This window comes from Miniopterus natalensis, chromosome 2, assembly GCF_054644295.1.
Source record: "Miniopterus natalensis isolate mMinNat1 chromosome 2, mMinNat1.hap1, whole genome shotgun sequence".
Classification (NCBI taxonomy): domain Eukaryota; kingdom Metazoa; phylum Chordata; class Mammalia; order Chiroptera; family Miniopteridae; genus Miniopterus; species Miniopterus natalensis.
In genome coordinates, this window is record NC_142082.1 from 95,176,616 (window position 1) to 95,190,139 (window position 13,524).

The 13,524-nt window shown below is 35.8% G+C and overlaps 1 protein-coding gene across 4 annotated transcripts in view; it reads left to right on the forward strand.

Annotated features, from left to right (window-relative positions):
- ZDHHC20 (zDHHC palmitoyltransferase 20) overlaps positions 1 to 13,524 on the forward strand; it is a 73,975-nt gene that overhangs the window by 14,110 nt on the left and 46,341 nt on the right. For all 4 annotated transcript variants that reach the window (XR_015714048.1, XM_087814407.1, XM_087814408.1 and 1 more), the window contains exons 2-3: positions 5,449 to 5,475; positions 11,188 to 11,291. Coding sequence is in view for 3 of the 4 variants with exons in the window: in XM_087814407.1 (XP_087670533.1) it covers positions 5,449 to 5,475; positions 11,188 to 11,291 (131 nt within the window). In the remaining variant the exon portion in view is untranslated. The remainder of the gene's footprint in view (positions 1 to 5,448; positions 5,476 to 11,187; positions 11,292 to 13,524) is intronic.

Genomic DNA, 13,524 nt, shown 5'->3' on the forward strand with positions numbered 1-13,524 from the left:
AGAATTGGGATGTATTCACATAGTAGGTAACCCACTATTTAGAATACAGATACTGCCCTGACCTTAAAAACATCTCTATTTTAATTTAGTCATTTATCAGACGTTGAGTGCTTATGGTGTTCCAAGTACTGGATATGACACTGGGAATTCAAAGATGTGTAAATGTACATGGTCAAATGCATTTGGACTTCATATGTCTTTAATATTATAGTGTTCATTTGCATATTACAAGTTTTAGGAAGCCCTGCGTAACTAAGTATGTAACATTGTTTAACTCAGTATTTTTCTAAAATTTTTTGACATAGAATTTTTTTTTTATGAAATATCTATTTAAATTCTCTTAGACCTAGACAGTTGTTGACCAATAGTGGTGATGGGCATGAGGGGTGGAGCATAAGAGGTAAGGATTGAAGGGACTGTGTCTCTGAAAAAAGTGGTGTTATCAGTAAATATGAGGGGTAATAACTTCTTTTGTTATTAATTCATCATATTAATACATTTAGGAAGAAACATCTTTATTTCTGTAGATGCCAGAAATGCATTTGAAAAATCCAACATCGATTCCTGATTTTTTAAAAACTTAATAAAATAGGAATAAATGGGTATTCGTCAAACAAAATTGTGCACACACAAAATACTTGATCAGTTTCTACTAAAACCAGCATTTAAGTAAAACACTTGCAACTGTGGCTATTGCTGTGTAACACTGTGTTGGCAAAATTAATTACCACATTCACTTAGGAGAAAATAGTTAGAAGCATAAGATGCTGGAAAGGAAGTAGGAAGGTTGTTTCTGTGTGCAGATGATGTGATAGTGTATGTTGAAAAGCCAAGAGAATCAGTCCTGGCCAGGTAGCTCAGTTAGGTCATCCCAATACACCAAGGTTGTGGGTTTGATCCCCAGTCAAGGCACATACAAGAATCAACCAATGAATGCATAAATAAGTGGAACAACAAATCGATGTTTCTCTCTCTCTCCCTCTCTCTAATAGCAATACATTTTAAAAAAAAAGAAAAGCCAAGAGAATCAATAACAGAGCACCTCTACAGAAGATTGAGTGAAATAGCAGGATATAAAATTAGCAAACAAAAAACATTGCTTTCTATACATAAACACAATAATGAAAGTAATGGATAATTGAAAATACGGTGGAAGAGAAGCCTCCATTTCCAATAATATAAAAAAGATGAAATATTTAAGAAATATGCCAACGCTAAAGAGAAAACATTCCTGGAAAACAGAAGTAGACTTAAACAGATGGGTAGACTTTTCCTATTTTATGTTTATGAATAGAATAACAACATTACAAAGATTTCACTTATTTCCACCTTAATGTATAAGTGAATTCCAGTTCCAATAAAGTTTTTCTTTCCTGTCACTAGACAAGTAGATTCTAAAGGTCATTTGGAAAAATAAACAAATAAGAACAACAAGGAGACCCCTATAAAATAAGTGATGAATCCAAACCCCACCAGATTTTAAACTACAAAGCCTCTATAATTAAAACTGAGGGCAGGGGGGTATATGAGGATTCTCTCTACTTTCTATTCAGTCTTGCTGTGAACTTAAACTTCTCTAAGAAATAAAGTCTGTTATAAAAACAATTGTAGGGTATGATATGTGGACGTATTAGCCAATAGAACAGAATAGAATGTCCACAAATTATAGAAATTTAGACTCTTATAAAAGTAGCATCTGAGATCACAGAGGAAAAGGTATGGGACAACTGGGTAGATGTTTGGTAAGAGGTAAAATTGGCCTATACCCTACACTGTATTCCAAGATAAACTACAAATAGGTAAAATCTTTTTTCTTATATTTTAAAATAATTTCAGACTTGTGAAAAAAGTACAAAGAATTTTCATATACCCTTCACCCAAATTCCCTAAATGTTATTTGTTATGTGCTTTGTCATTCATTCATTCTCCCTTTGAAACATTTGCAGGTAAGTTGCAGATATAATGTCCCTTTACCTATAAATACCTCAGTGCTATTTCCTAAGAACAAGAATGTCTTAGTCTGTTCAGCCTCCTATAACGGAATACCCTAGACTAGGTGACTTATAAACAACAGAAATTTATTTCTCACAGTTCTGGAACTGGAAGTCCAAGATCAAGGTGTGGCACATTCAGTGTCTGTGAAGGCCCACTTCCTGGTTCATAGATGGCAGTCTTTTTGCTGTGTCATTGTGTGTTGAGGGAGCTCACAGTGTCTCTTCTCTAAGGACACTAATCCACTTCATGAGGATTTCACCCTCTTGCTCTAATCCTCTCCTGAAGGCCCCACCTCCTACTACCTTCACACTGGGGATTAGGATTTAACATATAAATTTTGGAGAGACACAAACATTCATCTATAGAAAAGAACATTCTCATATAATCAGAGTACAGTTATCAAAATCAGGAAATTAGCATTAATGAAATGTACTACTTTCTAATATATAAGCCTTATTCAGACTTCACCAGTTGCCCCACTAAGCCCTTGTCTTGCTCTATAGCCCAGCCTGTGGTTACACATTGCAGTTAGTTGTCATGTTAGTTTAATCTGGAAGAGCTCCTCAGTCTTGCTTTGTCTTTCTTAATCATGACATTTTTGAAGAGTACAGGCTCCTTTTGTAGAATGTCCCTCATATTAGGTTTGTCTGACGTTTTCTCATGATTAGATTCAGAGTATACATTTTTAGCAAGCATACCACAGAAATAAAGCTGTATCATTGACTGTACCACATTAGGGACTGTTACCTTTAGCCATCACTTAAGGTGGTATCTGCCAAGTTTCTCCATTCTGTAAGGGTACAGTTTGCTTTGTAATTAACAAGTATTCTGGTAGACTCAGGTACACCACACAGACCCCCCTTGTTCAGTTGTGTCAAGTGTAGTCAGCAGACAGCTGTCAGCTCTTTGATCATGATTCTCCTCACCCAAGGCCACACCCTTCTTGGAGTAGCCAGTATCCTGTACCTGAGTGAGAACTACTCAGCTCGATTACTTCAGATCTCCAGCCTACTTCAGGCTCCAACCAAGGTTTCCATAGGCCTGCACTGCAGGTAGACTTTCCCCCTCTGCTGCCTCCCCTTACTTTCACAAATTTTGATCCCCAGTAAATACTTTGTACCCCACACTCAGTTTTAGCACCTGATTCCAGAGAACCTGAGACAGTATCTTTGTGGGGAAATATATTTGTGGTGAAATCTTTTCTGGATTTCTAGCACTTAACTCTTTTTAGCATTTTTGAAGATTCTTGCTTGAAACAGTTATTACTGTGCTGGTTGCCAAATGGTGATTTTTCTAATTCTATGATTTCTTCTATTTTAGTTAGAATTCTGTAAGGAGGAGGTTTCCCTCCTTTCCATTTTTTTATTGATCCATTCACTTATATCCACATGTTCTCATGGATTCTTTTTTTTAAAAATATGTTTTTATTGATTTCTGAGAGAGAGAAGGGGGGGGGAGAGAAACATAAATGATGGGAGTCATTGATCAGGGAGCGTGATCCTGCATGCCCCCTACCGGAGATTGAGCAGGCAACCCAGGGTATGTGCCCTGACTGGAAATCGAACTGTGACCTCCTGATTCATCAGTGGATGCTCAACCCCTGAGCCATGCTGGTCCGGCGCATGGATTGTTATTTTATGGGTTATAATCTTATTTATTTCATTGCTCAGATTGCCCCAGGTTTGGCCAATAGGATCTGTTTCAATTTGGTTTCTCTGTCCTTTTGATATGTTCCCCTCATTTGTTTCTTCCTTACTTTCTGGTACCATGTGATTTTTAAGGTTTATCTGGAATCTGCCATTTCAAAGTGGACCAAACCTGAATGTAAAAAATAAAAACATTCAAGTACTATAAGAAAATATGAGTGGATGATGTTATAATCAGAGAGTGGAAAGCTATGACATAGATAGTTCAGAGTTAAAGAAAAAATGAAAGTGGCTCATAAACTTATGAAAAGATGTTTACTCACTTATAAGATAAATGCAAAGTAAACTTACCCTGCAATACCAAAAGTGTGAAAACACTTTTTGGGTAGACTGGAGAAACAGGCAATCTTATGCATTGCTGGTAGGAGTATAAAATGGTACAACCCCTGTAACAGGGATTTTGGGGATAAATAGATTTACTTTTGGTCTAGTAATCCCACTGTTAGGAATTTATACTAAAATAAACCTCCACAAATAACACATGCATAAAATTATTCATTGCCACATTGTAACAGCAGAAGATTGGAGACAACCCAGATGTCTATCAATAGAGGCCTGATCAGTTACTGGAACCCCCACACAATGGAGTATTGAGTATTGTGCAGTGCTTTACAAACAAGCCATGATTGTGTCCATGTACTCATGTGGAGTGATGAAAAAAGCAAGGTGTGGAATGGTTCATAAATAGAGAAATTAGAAATACAGGGTGGATAAAAGTAGGTATATAGTTATGAGTATGGGAAACACAGAGTTTATTCTTATATTATTATTTATTAATGTATTACATATAAACAACTCTAAACCTACTTTTGCCCCACCCTGTATATACTTACTTGCTTATTTTGCTAAAAGAAATGTTAGAAGGATAAAACAGACACTAATAAAAATGATTATTTGGGGTGAGAAATGAAAGCCAGGCCTTTTTGAGTACCTCTTTCTAGAGTTTTGACTTTTAAACCATTGATACCTTATATATATTGAAAAAGATAAAATTAAAACAAAGAATGGGGGTTGAAGCAAACTTTTTTTGTACAATTTGAAATCATGAAATAAATGCACTTTATTTTTTAATTATTTTTTTTCTTTTTTTTTTCTTTTTTTAAAATGAACTTAATTTTATATAAAGTTGATACTATAACTACACACAGGAAAGAATTTTTTCAAGTGACTTTTGAACATGGTACTTTTAGTGGGGTTTAGTTTAAAGCCAACACAAATAAAATTTAAAAGTTGCAAAGAAATCTTAAACCACTATGCATTTTTAAAACTATTTTATGTATGTTTTAGGATAAACCAAATAAGTGAATTAATTAGGAACTAAGATCTTCATTGTAAAAGCAAAAAGATACAAATATGATACCAAAGAAATTATGGAAATTTCTATAGAGATACATTACAGGCTAATTAGATAACTGAGTGCCATGCCATAGAGAGTCCTGTTCATTCTGTAGGTAGCATTAAGGAAAAAGCTAAAGAAACATCACAACTGTAAACATATGGACACACTTAAAATGAACAAAGTTCTGAAAAAAAATGTTTAATGTGATTGCAGTGTTAATGATGAAGAATTTGAATTTTAGCTTTAGTGTTTTTTGAGTGCAATTCTGAAGTTGCATTAGTGTTTACATTTTATAACTAAAGTTTATTTTTATGAAAATGATATTAAGATGAATAGTCAACCTGCAATAAAATTTATGTACAAAATTTTAAAGTATATTTATTCACTTTTTTTTTTTTTGTATTCTAGTTACTCTTTCTGGAAATGGAGAAAACGGTAAGACACTTTTAGTCTCAATTTAAGTAGATTATTTATGGTATCATAATTGCAACCCACATACTTTTTATTTAGTGATGACTATTTGTGATTTTGTTTTCAGAAAGACAATATATATTTTTTAAGTTTAAGTAAATAAAATGAGATGTAATACTGGATTTATTTCTATACATTCAATACATTCTTGTTTGCATTTTTTGTAAGTTCTTATTTTGTAAGGTACCTAGTAGTTGTTATTTTGTAAGGCGCCTAGTACCCAAACTTCTTTGATATACTTTTATACATATTTCTGCCTTGTATGTTCTTCAGAACTCTGTAGTAATAGTTTAGATATTTAATATCAGTTCTAGCTAGGGTAGAGGAAGGGATTTTATTTTCTTTTGTTTATGCATTTGTTAAAAATAGTACTTCACTACTCAAAAACATTTAAATAGCTAGACCGTAAATTTGTAAATTGTATTACTAGTTCATTTTGAAAGGGAATTAAAGGTTTTCTAATGACTAGCCAAAGACAATGTCTAGAGGGAAAAATATTTGCTCAAAATTCACTGAGATAAAATAAAATTTTAAGTCTATTGAGATCAAATTTCAAAAATAAAATTTGATTTGAGATATGGAAATCCAGAGGATTTCTAGAACAGTTGAACAGTTAGAAATTAATTATCCTGAAATTCCCACTCTCTGTTTCCCCATACCAGCAATTTTCCATAGAAACTACAAACAGATATAAGCTCAACCTCTAGAGATGATTGGAGTCTATCTTCCTTCTTTGGGAATTATCCTTATTACTAGAAATGTCCTTATTACTGGAAATAATTAGGCATTAATTATGTAAATCTCAAGTTGCCTTTCAGTTTGATTTCTCAGTAACAGTAATAGACTCAATCTTGGTAGGCGTGTTTTTCTTCCTTTAAATCAAAGCTCTTTCCCATATGTTGAATGCGCACATACAGAAAGCAAAGAATTTCTGAAGTTTTTACAACAGAACTTTTAACTTGTATCATTATTTCTCATTATTTCTTGGGGCTGTTTTCCCCACGTCTTCCAAAGAGTGTTTTGATGAAGTTTTTTGTTTGCTTATTGACTTGTCCATAATTCAGTTATTTGAGTCAGACTTTCTGATTTATAGATTCAGTTTTTCTTTCAGCTTTGATTTAATTTGCCTAGTTAACTTTTGCTGTATATATTTCTTCTGGCATATATATGACCAGAAGTTTGTTATTAGCAATTGAATTAATTCAAACTTATTTAAAATCAATATTTTCTATTATTCTTTACATCATAATTTTGATGCTGGAGTGGGGGAGTCCCTAGTAGCAACTTGAACCCAGACCCAAGAGGGTTTTGGGCTTCGAGCAGGCAAGAATTCAAGACTAGAGCCAAACAAGAGGTTAAAGTGGAAAAGCTGGTTTTATTGAGCAGAGGGGACAAGCAAGAAAAGCCACTCCCAGACACAGTAGTGGACCCTACTCTCCAAAGAAGAAAGATAGACCCCAACCATCTAGAGGTTGAGCTTCTGTTTGTAGTTTCTATGGAAAGTTGCTGGTATGGGGAAATAGAGAGTGGGAAAAAGTTGAGATTAACTTTAACCTTTACAGGGTATAGTTTGTGGCATTGTATTTTCCCTTTATGGTATGGGTAAACAATAAGATTTGCGTGAGTAGCTGTTAATCAATCTTTGCAGGAATTTTCTTTGTCTGGAGGCTCTTCCTGATCCGCTTGCATCTCTGGTCAGCTGGGTTTCATGTCAGGCAGCACGTTGCAGTCCCCTGACTTAACTTTATTTGACTTTAGTTAATTTATATAGTTCTCATACCCCTCTCCTATATAAATTTGATAATAACAATAATCTGTTAAGTACTTACTATATTCCTGGCATTATGCTGAGAGATTTATTTTACTGAGGGTTACGATTTTTTAAAACAAAAGCCATTTTGTTTTTGTTCTTATGGAGAGGAGAAATATTCTAAAAATATGTTAAATGTTTTAAAAAATATTTTAGAGTATATTGTTTTACATCCTCGCCTTAGTTGTAAGTAACTAAATGATCAAGACATTTAAAGTAACTGTAGGTTACCATTTATTTCAAAGCTGTATGATAGTATGTAGATGAGGACTGATAAACTTCACTGAATATCAGACCCGGCAAAAGTATAAATAAGTGAAGTGAGCTAGGTGAAGATGACAGTTGGTCTAACAGTAGGAGACTGAGCTCCAGTATGCTTTTCCAAAGGAAAAACAAATAAAGGAATGAATGATATTGAATCCACTGGGTAAACCATGGGGTTCAACCTGTAGGGAGCTGAAATGATACAAAATGCTGATTTTGAGAAACTAGGATTTTCAATGAGGATGACAATCAGTTTTAATTGAAGTAAAAAGAAATTTGAACGTAGGAGGAGGTTGTAGTTAGGATTTTATCTTGGCATCAGATGTTGGCTTTGAAGTAGGCTGTAACCACTGTTGTTGCTAGAGGTAGACTGGTCTCGAAATAGGTTCTTGCTAAGTTGCAGGAAATTAATTTTGGGGACTCATGCATAAGAGGATTTGGGCAATAATGGGTAGATTTAGTGGAAGGGTGGGCCAGGCATAGATGCCCCTGAAGGGGCTCCTGCACTGCCTCATCCATGACCAGATGGCTCAGCTCCGTCTTGCTGTGGAAGAAGTCCAGCGTCTGGGGCCACCGGCCTGAACTTGTCCCCATCAAGCCCAGGAGGAAGGCCAGGACCCAGAGCTGCCGTGCCATTAGCCCAGCATCCAAGGCTCCAGTAGTCCCACTCTCTGTTCCCCTCTGGCCTGTGATTGCGCTTTGGCCCACGTGGCGGCTGAAGAGAGACTGCATGAGCCGAGACTTGGACCTTTATTAAGCTTTGATTAGATTTTCTTGGATTTAGGAAGGGGTAAACTTTCTTTCAAATCATCTAATCTCTTCCTCCTGGATCTTCCTGCTGCTGTGCTGGTGCAGCCTCCTGTCCAATCCCTTTTCTAGGTTTTTCTCCTTCCCTTTAAGGCTGCCATTTTTGCTCCTACTGAGCATGCTTTCGTAGTAAAAGGACCTCCCCCTGACCATCTTGCCTTCTGCTGCTTTTACCTCAGCAGAGGAATTTCCCCTTACTGTTTAACTCATTGGAGGAGGGTGTGGCTGTCCCCTGGAGTGTCTATGAAGCTGTATGCTCCTTCCTCTTTTGTTAATACCTAACTAGCTACTTAATGCTAACACCTAGGTGATGGTTCAAGAAGTGGAGGAAATATAACTTTAGGTGTGACATAGTGAAAGGAACCTTGGATTTTTATCAAGAAGATAGGGGTTTGAATCTGGGTTTCTCATTTAGTAGCTAAGTGAAATTGGGCAAGATATTAAATAAATTCCCCAAGCCTCAGTTTTTACATTGTAAACTAAAGGAATACCTTACTAGACTGTTGTGAGGGTTAGAAATAAGATCTACCTTATATACCTACCTTCTCTTAGTCTTTCTGTGGGCAGAAGTGGTGATTTGAATAACTATAGTTAGGTATGGTTCCCTACTAGGAAGTCCCAGAGTTTTAGAATGCATTTATTAGTCATGTAGATGGAGTTACTTCCCAGGAATTTCACTACCGTGGGGTCGAGGTGGGAGACTGAGCAACGCATATTACACTGCCCACTGAGATGGGTTGCAAGCAAGGGAGACTGGAATAGGGAGACCAGTTGGCATTTGAATTAATCCAAGTGAGATAAGCAACAATTTATGAACTGTTGCACTGGCAGTGAAAATAATAAGGTTACTTTGAAAGAGGTTTTAGGAGCTGGAATTTGAAGTACTTTTTAGATTAGCTGTGTGATTGAGGAGTCATTGAGCCCTGGCTTCCTGTGTGCTTCCTTCCTGTCTCTTGGACCAGGATAATTGCAAAAGAAAATGCTGGGGTCCAAGGAGTTGTCAATTTTTTATTGTTATTTTATTTAAAAAGAACCTTTTAAAAAATCAAAACAGTATTTTGAACTGAATGCATGTTAGCTTTATAAAAACTTTACCACGTCATTTTGTGTGTGTTTTTTTTTTAATTTTTAAAAAATCTATCTTTATTGTTGAAAGTATTACAAATGTCCTCCCTTTCCCCCATTGATCCCCTCCACTCTGCACCCCTCCCCCTAGGGCTTCACTACACTGTTATCTGTGTCCATCAGTTATGCATATATGCATATAAGTTTTTAGGTTAATCTCTCCCCACCCATCCAACCACCCCTGCCTTCCCTCTGAGATCCGTCAGTCTGTTCCATGCTTCTATGTCTCTGGGTCTATTTTGTTCATCAGTTTATTTTGTTCATTAGATTCTACCTATGACTGAGATCATGTGATACTTGTCTTTCTCTGACTGGCTTATTTCGCTTAGCATAATACTCTCCAGGTCTCACCATGCTGTCTCAAAGGGTAAGGTGTCCTTTGTTTTTACAGCTGCATAGTATCAAAGGTGTAAATGTCCGAGAAGATGCTTGATATGATTTCAGTCTTCTTGAACTTGTAGAGACTTGTTTTGTGTCCTAATATGTACCACGTTGTTCTTAATGTTTTTCACTTCACTGCAGATCAGTGAAAACTTTTATCACTCCTTCACTTTGGGAAACGCTGACATAGGGAATGTACAAAAAGAACCAGCTTTTGAAAAGAAATTAAGATGTCTGGATAGTAATAATAGCCAGTATTAATTGAGGATTTATTATGTGCTAGGCATTGTCCTAAGTGTTTTGCATTTATTATATTAGCTCATCAGTATTAAGCAACTAACTTTAATGAATCAAGCTAAGTGGTTTAATTTAAGTCTGAGCAAGTTATCTGGGGAGTAGAGTATGAGAGGGTAATGAATTCTGAAGGTAATGGAGGAAGCTTTTGTGGAAGAAGTAGTATTTGATCTGAACTTTAAAATGAGTAGAATTTCAAATTTTTATGCTTGTCTATGCTTTTGTTTTTCTGTGGGTTTGTGATGCTGAGTTCCAAACTTAGAATTTAAGCACCTGGTAGATAGTAGATGGTTCTTGCTTCTTGTGGAAAACAGTCTCACTTCTTCCAAATAGAAATACTACAGAACCCAACAAAAAGCTTTAAGTTATATCAGTGAGTTAATATTTGGAGATAAAGATGTTGGAGTCTTATACTAATCCACTTGGGAAACGGTTATGGCAGAAATTCAAAGTGGCTAAAATTTTTTGGTTACCCTATGTTGAGAGAAGAATGAAATTTAGGATACCTTTCTGAACAATCCAGGAATTGAGTTTTTTCTAATGTACTGATTATTCCCTGTGATAGGAACTTCCTTTATTTATTTTCAGTTCATATTTTCCTGAATTTAATGTTCATAGTAATGGAATCTGTTTTAAGTCATTTAAAGTCATTATAGCTAGATGTTTAAGTTAGTTTTAGGAAGAGCTTGAAATGCAACCAGTGAAAGAGATATTTCAACTTAAATCTTCAACAACTCAATGAAATCAAATCTCATCTCAGACTAATCTTATAGTACCTATAAACCATGCTGTTAACCCTTAAATACAGAATGCTCCTTCATATCTGTAATGTTACATCATGCAAAAAAAGGACTTTATATATTTGATGTCTTTAATATGTTTTAATTATTTTTTATTAGATTAAAACTCCTGACCCTAAATATTGTGTTTTAATATAATGCTTTTTCCCTGTTTTCACCAGAGTTCAATGAAATGTTATTTGTTTTATTTACCAGGAAAGGCCGTTGTTTACCTTGTGGCTTTTCATCTGTTCTTTGTTATGTTTGTATGGTCCTATTGGATGACAATTTTCACCTCTCCTGCTTCCCCCTCCAAAGAGGTAAATTTAATGTTGGTAAATTGCCAAATCCTATAACTAATTATGGAATTATTTTCTCCGTGTTACCTTTGTTAAAACTTTATTATATGATGCATTTGTTCTGTTTCCATTCATGAAAGTGCTTGGTAATTCTGCATTGTGGATGTGAGTCACCAGCTTATTCTCAGGTACAACCCCCACTCACATAGCATAAAGATTAATGATGTGTTAAAGTTTAGCTATACTAATATTCTTCTGCCATGTTATATTTTCTTAAATTAAAGACATACTTTATATCACTGGGATAAAAAAGTGTTAAGGGACAGAAAGAAGTTAGAAAAGTAGGGTTTATTTTTAGAAACCTTTTTTCCCCCCTAAATATATCTTTATTGATTTCAGAGAGAGGAAGGGAGAGAGAGAGAGAAACATCAATGATGGGAGAGTCATTGATCAGCTACCCTCTGCATGCCCCCGACTGGGGATCGAGCCTGCAACCGAGGCATGTGCCCTGACCAGGAATTGAACCCCGATTGCCTGGATCCTAGGTCAATGCTCAACCACACCCGGCAGGGCTCTTTTTAGAAACCTTTTAACATTTATATTTTCTCAAGCCTGAATGAATATGCTGCAACTGAAGAGAGTAACTTGATTTTGGGAACAAATTGTCTAGGCTGTTACTTGTTACACCTTAACCTGGCTAGTGTTTCTTCTAGTTGAAGGTTCCACCGGGAAAGTAATGTGAGTGAATGTTTATGTGGACTGAGTTTCAAGACCAGTGTGCCTCTCTTGCCTTGACATTGCCTGAATTTGCCTTTACCTAAACTTTAGGTTAGCTAGATGTTTAAGAATATATTCCCGCCCGGCCAGACGTGGCTCAGTGGTTGAGCGTTGACCTGGGATCCAGGCAATCAGGGTTCGATTCCTGGTCAGAGCAAATGCCCGGGTTGTGGGCTCAATCCCCGGTGGGGGGGCGTGCAGGGAGCGGCCGATCGGTGACTCTCTCATCATTGATGTTTCTGTCTCTCTCTCTCCCTCTCCTTTCCTCTCTCTGAAATCAATAAAGACATATTTAAAAAAAAAGAATATATTCCCTAGAGTTAGGATCATCTGAGTTTGGTTTTTCTGCTGTAACATATTGCTTAATGAATCTGAGCCTTAGTTTCTTATTGGAAAATGAAGTTAATAATAGTTCCTGTCTCTGTGGGATGTTTTTGAAACAATTAAGTGAGATTCACTCATGTAAAGCTTTTAATATAGTACCTGACACATGGTTAGCACTCAGATATTAGCTGATGATGACAATGTAATTATTTCTCTTCATAATAAATTCATTAATAATTATAGACCAGATGTTTAAAATTATCAACTTCCATTTAACTTTTTATAGAATAATGTATATGCAGAAAAATATATGTACAATAAGTGTACACTTGATGAATTTTCACAAACTGAACACACTTGAGTGACCACTACCCAGGTAAGAAGGGAACATTACCAGCTTCCCATAGCCTCATGCTCCCTTCCACTCACCCACTTCATATGGGAAGCCACTCCAGTAGCACTGATTAGTTTTACCTGGTTTTGTACTTCACATAAATGGAGTCATACAGGACATATACTTGTGTGTGTGGCTTCTTTCATTAACATCCTATTTGTGAGATTTGTTCATGTTGTTGTATACAGTTGTAGGTCATTCATTCTCATTATTCAGTATTTAGTTGTGGTCTATAACACAATTTATATACCTGGCCTTCTGTTGATGTGCACAGACATTTGGGTAGCTTCCAGTTTAAGGTTACTACAATAGGACTGATGTGAACATTGTGGTGCATGGACAAATGCATATACACACATACATGTATAGTTCTTTTGGGTAGATGCGTAGGAGTAGAATTGCTGGATCATAAGTTGTATATACATTTAGCATTAGTAGATAATGCCATACTTTTCTGCCCATTTTTCTTGTGTGCTTTTGTTTTAAGGGGTATTATAAACCATTAATAAAATAATGTTTCTTCAAATATATTCTTCAGTCAGCCCTTAAAGTTATGCCATCCATATCTTAATCTCTAAGTTAAAACAGACTTGATTTTATTTAATCACTAGTCTGCGTGGCTGTTGAAAACATAACATGCATGAGAGTTTAGTTCTCATTATAGGAAATAAAAAATAGAATAAGGAAAGCAATTGGTAATACTTTTAAGAAGCAGTATACTAGAGAGGTCAAGAACTCAGACTAGCTCCAAACTGCCCA